General features: G+C 34.6%; 1 protein-coding gene across 1 annotated transcript in view; it reads left to right on the top strand.

Annotated features, from left to right (window-relative positions):
• Positions 1 to 287: 287 nt before the first annotated feature.
• LOC111089453 overlaps positions 288 to 10,343 on the top strand; it is a gene marked incomplete at its 3' end in the record, with an annotated part of 17,132 nt that continues 7,076 nt past the window's right edge. The window contains exons 1-3 of the mRNA XM_022401990.1: positions 288 to 445; positions 1,770 to 1,896; positions 6,885 to 7,685. Of these exons, the coding sequence (XP_022257698.1) occupies positions 288 to 445; positions 1,770 to 1,896; positions 6,885 to 7,685 (1,086 nt within the window). The remainder of the gene's footprint in view (positions 446 to 1,769; positions 1,897 to 6,884; positions 7,686 to 10,343) is intronic.

The raw sequence follows: 10,343 nt of genomic DNA, 5'->3' as shown, positions 1-10,343 counted from the left end.
TAAAGCAATCGAATATATATAGAATTATTTATTTGTATAAGTAATGTCCATTAAACTAAGCGACGTCACTTTGCTATGTCAGTACAACCTTTTGGTTACTATGGTCATTTTTGTCTTTAAACAAGCACATGCTTTTAAATTTTTCCCCTAAAATCAGAACAACAGACTTCAAAATACATAAAAAATGCCTAAAAACAGAGCCACTCGATATTACATTCTTTCACATTATGATATATAAAAATGCTTTTAAATATTTCTCATTGGTAATTAGAGTAAGCGATTTTGTAATGTTAGGACTTTTGTTTTTCGGCAAACAGTGGTTTCCTAAGAAGGTTGGAATTGCGGTTTCATTTGTCTCTTGTGGTTTTGGTGTTGGTCCTCTTATATTCAACAACATTATAACATCCTACCTCAATCCTGAAAATGTTTCTCCGAATGAAAATGGGTGAGTTTTTAATCATTCGAAACAATTTTAGTCTTAAAATGTTTAGTTTTAAAATTTCGAAGCGTGTTTATTTCAATCATGATTTTAAGCACATACAAGAAAGTTGTATAGGCTTTCTCATTGCGACAGTGAAAGGTTGCTCCAGCTCAAGTAGGAGTCTTGAAAATAACATCATATCATGAGCTATACATATGCATCTTCCATATACGTAAGTCGTTTTGCTCTAACTGACTGATTTACGACACTCTACTTATTCAATTCCAAGAATGTCTATCGCATATAATAAAATCGGGGGAAATGAGGATAGGCCTTCGCAAGTCAAAGTTTCTTTAGCTTACAGATCCCGCCCCCAGTTATGATTTATTCGGTTAGCCCTCAGTAAGCTCGAAGGCCTTAGTGCTAAAACTTGGGGTTTCATCTCTGCGGTGGGCACAGTTTAAATAGGCCAAGGTGCATCTTTGAGATTAACAACGAATCAATAATTATAGAAGATAGAAAATAGCAGAATAGCAGTTAAATTTCCTCATACAGTATCGATAATCTTGAAGCTGGAGGCTCAAACAGTAATACTGCAGTCTAACCCATGAATGGGGTACTTATAATAATCCGACATATTGAGTTATACGATTCACACACGGAGTGAAAACAATTACCTTCACCATTGGCTGAACGTAATAAATCTTTTTGTATAGATGTACATCTACTATTATATAACTTACCAAAAGTCGTACTGAACATCATATCAAATCTGGCTATGCATAACTACTATAAAAGTTACACCATCTAGTAGAGTTGAGAGAGGAACTTTGTTACTTTGAGAGGCTGTTAACCAGTCGATAGGATTCCTACACTGTACCTATACATCTTAACATTTAACTTATACAAAGATGACCTTACATGACATCTTAACTAAGATTTTGGTATGGTATGATTTGACCAATCTGATTAGTTCTAACACTGAAAATATAACACAAAATTTAATTAATATTCTACTTTCTTGTGTAAAATAACCATAAGAAAATGCACTAACCATAGTGGAACATGTTTTGGTACTGGTGTTTCATGATCTGATATCTAAATTTCCCGATGGGACAGCGGTAAACTTACGAACTTACAATGCTAAGATCCGGAGATCGACTCCCCGCATTAGCCACAGCAAATAGCCCAATTTAGCTTTGCTCTAAAACAAAGCAACAAATTGATCTCTTGTGTAGGTAACGAGGTATTATGTAAAGCAATGACGAGTAGATTCTTAAGCCTATATACGTATATAAATGTGTGTGTGTGTGTGTGTATTGTTCTTTTATTTTAATTTTCACTACAGATTTTTTACTGATGAAGGATTGTTAGACAGAGTCCCTACTGTCATGTACATTCTGACGGGAGTCTATGCGGGCATACAAGTTATTGGTTGTATACTTATTAAACCTCATCCAGATTTTAAGAAAAAGGTGAGTGTTTTGTATGTAACGATTGTTTGTTTATTTTTTGAGATACGTTCTATGTTCAACAATGTTTATTTCACTTACAGATTTTTGGTTGCAGTTTCGGTAAATTTCTTTTGTGTTTCGCTTTAAGCTACTTGAGGGCTATGTGCGCCAGCTGTCCCTAATTTTGAAGTGATAGATTAAAGGACATCAAGTATTCATCATGAAGCTGTTTTTGCTCAAAAAGAACTACGGATTATCTCGAGAAGATTATGTTAAAAATTCACAAGCACATGAAGTAACTGTGTAACACATTATATTGTAATTGCTGAGAAGATATTTATATGGTAACTGGTGAACAGATAAATTCATGATGAAACTTTGTAGAATGGACGGCAACTGCCTGTTGTAGAGACACAAGTGTACAGGACGACGTTTCGAAAGTCTTCCGCCTTTCGTCTTCAGATCAGTGTGTGTATGGTCTATGGCAGTTATTTTGGTGTAAAGTTAATAGTTTACTGAAAACTATTAATCACGAAAGGCGTTCGAAGAGTAGCAAAGGTCAATGTGTGATCCGATCCGATAAACTTGGTAGTTGTTTCAGGTTTTGTGAATAAACCTGGGAGTGTTCAGAAATATTACATTTGTTCTTCGCCCCCTGTCGTGGCTTTATCTTATAGATACCTAGAAAGGATTAAGTGCGGATCTTTTGTTTATTGATTTTATAACAGGTGAAAGCAGTGAAGAAGGCCGGAGACAAGAGATAAGAGTCTTGAAATAGAGCTTGGAAGCCTCTACCTTGGCGATGGGTCAACTGATCACGAGCAAAGTGTCCAGACCGCAGCGCCCCGCCGCCTGGGTACCAATACACCCCGCCCCATAAAAAGACACAAGACCAAGACCAAAGTTTATTGCAACACAAAGACAGGTACAGATAAATAATGCAATGGTTAATAAAGACAGGTACAGATAAATAATGCAATGGTTAATAAAGACAGGTACAGATAAATAATGCAATGGTTAATAAAGACAGGTACAGATAAATAATGCAATGGTTAATAAAGACAGGTACAGATAAATAATGCAATGGTTAACATTTACATGGAATAATTTTATAATCAGCTAAAAAGTAAACATTAAACATTAACATTACATAATAAACGTGAAACTAAAACATAAACACAATTTAAATAATTATTAATTAATTAAAGTCATATTGGTTCCGTTGTTCGTTCCGGTCGGTAATCTGAAAAGAAAGGAGGGGGGAGCACAAGGTAAAAATACTCAAGGTGGTAGTGGGGAGCATAAGGTAAGAATACTCAAAGTGGTTGTGAAAATGATTGTTACTCGTTTTGTGAAATGATGTAGTTCAGAGGATAGATGTACTTGTTCCATGAAGCTGGTGTTTTTGCAATATTAGCGAGTCTTCTGTAAAAATTATTTCTGTTTTTAGATTTGTCATAATACTTATTAGTTAGGGTTAAAAAACGTGTTTGTAAATTCTTTGATCTGTTTGTTTTATATAGATATGAGCTTGGGGTGTAGATGGGAAGAAGGTGAGCAATGCGAATTGCTTTTAACTTATTGATTCGAGTTTTTTGTAGGTGTGTTTTGGCATGTTGCATGTAGGCGTTAAATATTGTTATTATTGTTTTAGCACTGGACCCTTTGGCGTACCCACCGATTTTTTTTATATAGATAATTGGTTCGTTGATGTGCTTTGATTAGAATTTCAGATATATGTGAGTTCCATGTTAGTTTTTTTATTGAAAGTTAAACCTAAAAATTTAATTTGATTTGAGAATTTTTTTGCGCGTCGTATAGACTGAGTTTAACGTTTGATTTTCTTCCTGTTTTGTTTAAGCTTACGGTTGAAGATAATGGCTTGGGTTTTATGCGGATTAAGAAATACGCGCCAAGTGTTACACCGTGTGGTTAAGCGTTGCTTGTATTCTGACTGCTGCTAGTAGGGGGGAGCCTCCATACAGCAATGTCTGCAGCATATTGGGAAGCTTTTGTTTTGGGAGTCGTTAGAAAATTTATATCATTTACAAATAGAATACAGAACCTTGAGGAACCCCAGTTTGAAGTGGGAATGACCGTGACATGTTATTGTTTATCTTAACTTTAGCAGTTCTATTAGTTAAGAATCTTGAAATCCATCTAATAATTGGGGTGGGTATTTTGTAATTACATAATTTAAATCTGAGGCCATTGTGGTAAACGGAATCTAACGCTTTCCTGACATCCAGGAAAACGCCGTTGGTTGTTTGATTACGATTAAACCCTTTATGTATTGATTCTGCTAACCTGGCTAGATGACCGATTGTTTGCGTAACGCGTTTTGTATGTTGGAAAGGAGCTTCACTGTTGCCCAAGCCTTTACAATACCCTCATCACATTCTCTAAATCTGCAAAATTTCTAGGCATTACTATCAACCCTAAACTATACCTAACATGGTATACACATTTCAAGGAAATCAGTAAGATACTAAAAAACAGAATATTATACCTTCACAAAATAAGTCACCACACTCGCGGATGTAGACCATAGATAATAACCTACATTTACAAGACATTTATCAGACCTTTAATAGATTTAATGGTTGAATGATAACATGCAGCATGAATCAAAACCAACTTTTGATACTTCAAAATCAACAATACGTCTACACACCGGCATGCTACGTAAAAAAACAAACAAAAAACACTTCACTATAAACAGTACAAGAACGCATATCTAATCTTGCTACTAAATATTACAAACGAATCACCTACAGAAATTCACTCACAGCGGGATTTCATAATATTGCCGCTACCCCCAAACCATGGTGCAAATACCTATCCCCATACAACATGATATACAACACCACAAATATCTATCCCCATACAACATGATACACAACACCACAAATATCTATCCCCATACAACATGATACACAACACCACAAATACCCATCCCCATATAACATGATACACAACACCACAAGTACCTATCCCCAGACAACATGATACACAACACCACAAATACCTATCCCCATATAACATGATACACAACACCACAAATATCTATCCCCATATAACATGATACACAACATCACTAACACACCACCATGATCTGTAAAAGTAAGAATAATAGTATATCATATTTTATGTATAATTATTTCACTTTTCAGTCTCTTTTCGAGTCTTTATTTCTTCACTAGCTGTTCACTCGGGCACTAGCCGGGCTTTTTTTATGTCCCATCTAGTGAAAGTGGGTTTTCTGGAAGCACTCCAGTTTTCCCCACACCAAACCCTTAGACATTGGATCTATAGATCCCAGCCATGGCACTTGGGCCCATTGATCCCTGCCAGGACCTGTAGAAGCCCGATTGCTTCGGTTTCTTTCAATACATTGTCAACAATCGTTCTCGACTTGTTTCTTCTGCAAAAAACAACCTGCCTCTGCTACGCCTTCACCTTCTCTTCCGCCCACTTACCTCAATATTACCACCAGTGCATGTATATATGTGTGTATATATGTATGCATATATATATATGTATATATTCATATATATATTATTAATTCTTTTTTTTCAAATTTTCGCCCACTTTGCCCAATTAGAACGATGACCATTCTACGAAGTTTTAATCTTTAACCTCGTGCAGGGTGAAGGAAGATTTCTAATCTTCGGACACCCTTGGTGATTAATAGTTTTCCCTAAACTATTAACTTTACACCAAAATAACTGCCATAGACATGGAAAGACACACTGACCAAAGACTTTCGAAACGTCGTCCTCGACACTTGTGTTTCTAAAACAGGCAGTTACCGTCCATTCTACAAAGTTTCATCATGAATACTCTGCCTAAACAATCTATCAATGAATAGATAAATGAAACTATGTGATACTTTATATGGTAACTGGCTGAAAGATAAATTCTTGTTGTACGTCCGTAAATGTGTCATACATTATATGGTAACTGGCTGAAAGATAAATTCTTGTTGTACGTCCGTAAATGTGTCATACATTATATGGTAACTGGTGAACAGCTATATTCTTGTTGTACGTCCGTAAATGTGTAATACATTATATGGTAACTGGTGAGAAGATAAATACTTGTTGTACGTCCGTAAATGTGTAATACATTATATGGTAACTGGTGAGAAGAACAATTCTTGTTGTACGCCCGTAACTGTGTAATACATTATACGGTAACTGGTGAACAGATAAATTCTTGTTGTACGTCCGTAACTGTGTAATTCATTATATGGTAACTGGTGAACAGATAAATTCTTGTTGTACGTCCGTAACTGTGTAATACATTATATGGTAACTGGTGAACAGATAAATTCTTGTTGTACGCCCACATTCATTCAGACTACATTTGAAAAGCTAAATTTTCTTTCTGTGTAATTTTAACCTAAAAAAAAGGAAAGCAAACTTGAGAAAAGTCCTTAGTACGTAATTTTTCACTATATGGACACATTTTGAGTAAAACAAGTTTCGATATGATAACATAGATCATAAAGATGGCATACGTCTTAAAAGAAGCTGACTAAAATATTACTAGGATTTTTTTTTATAAGTATAGTATAGCGCTTTCTAAAGAGGCTTCACATGCCAGTCTTACTCTAAATCGTTCTAATCTCTGTTTATGTGACCTAGAAAAATATGTATTTTGTATTTATGGGTAAAGACACTAAGATTTTCTACCGCAATCCCTAATCTGAATTATAATGGCCAATGGAAAGGCAGTCAGACAGCGGCAACCTGCCACCTATCATTCACTTCAATGAACTGATTGTTACTCTCATGTTATTTGGAAAGAACCTATACACTTTCTGAGCTGAATTGTATCGCTCGATCAGAAAACAATGTTTTGCGTTATTGTTCAGTAAACATTATTAATACAATTCAATTACCTCACTGTAGTGGGCTTGATAATAACAATAATAATAATGTGAAGTCATCACTTTAGGCTTATTACAAAATTTTAAAATTTATATATATTTTCATTACTTTTAGAAAGGTTCACCTGTTAACAAGCTTAAAGACTCGTCGTTTAAGACATCAGTTACAACTATTTCTACTGAAGTCAGTGTCGGGGTAACAGACTATTCCAATGAAAACAATCAACAAAATTGTGGTAATGGAGATTACTCAAGTTCAGTGAAAACATCAAACAACAATGATGATACGAAAATATCCTACAAAGACTCAAATGTTTTAAAAGTGCACAATAGTAGCAATTCTTTCAGTCCACCCTCTCAGCCTACACTTAATAACAAACATGCTGAAAATGTTGTAGAACTTTCGGAAAATTTTAAAAACAAAGAGACAGACCAAGAGAGCTTAACTTTTACAGTAAATTTATCAGAGAGTGAGAAGTACAACACGAAAAATCCTGAGCTTTCAGAAAACTCAGGTGTTAATGTTTCTTTTGAAAAAGATAATTCAACAACCATTCTCTTTCACGACTCTGAAACTGGCACCAAATTTTCGAGAACTTCACAAAAAGAAGAAGAACCAGCTCGACAGAACGATAGTACGAATAATATTTATAACAACATTCTGTCAAACAACTCAGAAAGAAGAGAAGAAGAACAGAAGTATAACGATAAACCAGGTGAAAAACACGATAGTGACAGTGCTAGTGTATCAGAAGGAACGAAAACAGCAAAGACAGATGAAGAGATTCTTCCATCTTCCAGAAACAACAATTATCTTACAGTCCATGAAGCTTTAAAGACGCGAGAGTTTTACATTCTGGCAACTTGTATGTTACTCCAGATTCAAATCAATACTTATTTTGTTACTCTGTTCAAGGTAAGCTAGAACTTATCGTTCGTCGATTCTTTTCCTCTCCTCCGTATATAAAGAAATAACCAATACACAATGCGGTATAATATTAATCTACTGCTTGCGAGGGCTAACAGCTCACTCTTTCGGAATAGTTAGAAACAGTTTTGCCAGATGCTACTTTGAAAATTCCACTAGTGGTGAGCTAATTTCCCCCATTTTCAGATCTTTCCCTCATTTACAAAATACCCGTACGGCAAAAAGAGAGTAGCATTTATATATTATTGACCTGATTTGCTTTTCATAAATTCTTAAACTTCTCATTAATTGGTATTAAATTGATGAACTAATGAAAATAATAACTAGAGTAATTGTAATAAATGACAATAATAATAATACATAAGTCGGTACAGATTTTTAATTAATGTCAGCTTTTTACGTATGTGTTGGCCGGATTCTTTAATGTAGGTGTCTGTGACTTGTTGGCGACAAATTTCAACAATAAACAAACAGCAAGCGCACAGTCCACTTGTTTTATAATATACAAATATATATATACACAAATGTTCGTTCCACTGTTAATTACCAAAGTTGTATCCAGAGCTTTAAATAATCGTTTTTACGTATGTGTGGACCGGATTCTTTAATGTAGGTGTCTGTGACTTGTTGACCACAAATTTCAACAATAAACAAACAGCAAGCACACAGTCCACTTGTTTTAGAATATACAAATGTTCGTTACACTGTTAATTATTACAGTTGTATCCAGAGCTTCAAATAATCGTTTTTACGTATGTGTGGGCGGATTCTTTAATGTAGGTGGCTGTGACTTGTTGGCGACAAATTTCAACAATAAACAAACAGCAAGCACACAGTCCACTTGTTTAAGAATATACAAATGTTCGTTACACAGCTAATTACCACAGTTGTATCCAGAACTTTAAATAATCGTCTCATTTCTTTAAAGTTCACACAGGCTTGTTCAGTTACTTTAGAACACAACCGACGAGACGAAATATTCCTCTCTGTTCTGTTATTACAATACAGTCTGCGATAATTTCACTTTAAAAAACACCGTTATACACTCTTTCCGACTACACTCACTAATACACAGTCTAAACCTATCTATCTCTAACTAACTTTATCTAACTTAACTTTCTAGACACTACGAGATATTATGATGCAACAATACTCAATTACAGCAACTAGAAAAATTCAAAAGGTTTGAGTAACGTGACGTCAATTCACAACAATTGAGCTCCACACAATGAATGATTCGTAAACAGTTACGTAAACAAAGTTGGCATAACTATTGCTTCTAAAAATAACTTGACTTTAATATTCGCGCTATATAAATTATCTAAATCATAATGCTAACATGAAACTTAAAATAAAACTGCCGTGAATAATTAACAATTAAATTATTTTTTGTATATCAAGAACCATACAAAATGTGCACGTTACTTATTGTCTACTATATTCATTACGCTAGAGTTATATTTATTTTTGGAAGATGGAGGAGTAGAGTATAACATGGAACTCAGTCGCAAATGGCGTGTACTTTGGCTAGTGAAATTTCCACCACTGTTAGAAAGCAAACTTAATATTCTAAAGTGTCATGAGAGCACTATGAAAAATTTCAAAGGACATCATTACAGAGGAAATTAAAGCTCCCAACCCCATTTTTAGCGTTACTATCGTATTTGATTTCCTCTCTGCAACGTTTGCATAACGTAACATATGCAGATTAAACAGCTTGAAAAGTAATTTTGTAGCCTTTTTCTCTCATCTAGATAATGTATTTTTATAGGAATGTTGCCCGATTATTAGCAAAAACTTTGATAGAGAGAGAGAGAGTACATTTTTAAGACTTATATAAAGTTTGGAAGAAACACCAGATATTCGTGTGTTTGTGTGGAGGGAGATTGTTACCCCAAGAAGAATAGAAGAAACTGACAATAAAGTACCAGTTTTACGTTTTTACTGTGTAAAGCTACAGTAAAATTTAATCTTAGATCACATATAATTATTGAGTTCTCACTTTTGAATAGTCTAAGCACTGGCTCTTGGACCTCCATAAGAACTGCCCCATCCCAAATAAAGACTCAAATGTGGTTATCTAGTAGTTTCAGCCTGTTATTACTTATGTGACACATGGACTAAGCGCACATTTCAGATAATCCAAAGTTCAGGCATGGCAATCCGTAATTTACAATTTATACATCCAATCAAATAGCGGGAATGACTGTCAAGATTATAACGCCCCAAAAGCTTAAAGTGCTGAGCGTTTTCAGCAGCATATCGCGGCTCGAACCTTGAACCTTTCGATTCGCAATCTATTCCTACGCATTAATTATTTAATACAGCACGCTACTAAATGAGCTATCACGAATAACGAAAAAAAAATGCACTTACAGACAATTTAAACTAATAAATGGTTAAATTCACAATAAAGGTAAGAAGAACGTTTTTACGCCACTTTCAATGCAGCTTAGAAATATTTTGAACAATATTTCCCGTAGACTATCTGACTTCGCTTTATTTCAATTTTTGTTAAAATGCATGCTATTTTTTAATTTTTTTTTATTTTGATTATATCCTAACGAAATCCAATGTTGATAATAATTTCTACAAAATGTCCAGCATGAAGGTCTATAATTATGCTTTCAATAGCCTTATTGTTGT

This window comes from Limulus polyphemus, unplaced genomic scaffold, assembly GCF_000517525.1.
Source record: "Limulus polyphemus unplaced genomic scaffold, Limulus_polyphemus-2.1.2 Scaffold6303, whole genome shotgun sequence".
NCBI lineage: Eukaryota > Metazoa > Arthropoda > Merostomata > Xiphosura > Limulidae > Limulus > Limulus polyphemus.
This window is presented reverse-complemented; position numbering and strand designations above follow the sequence as displayed.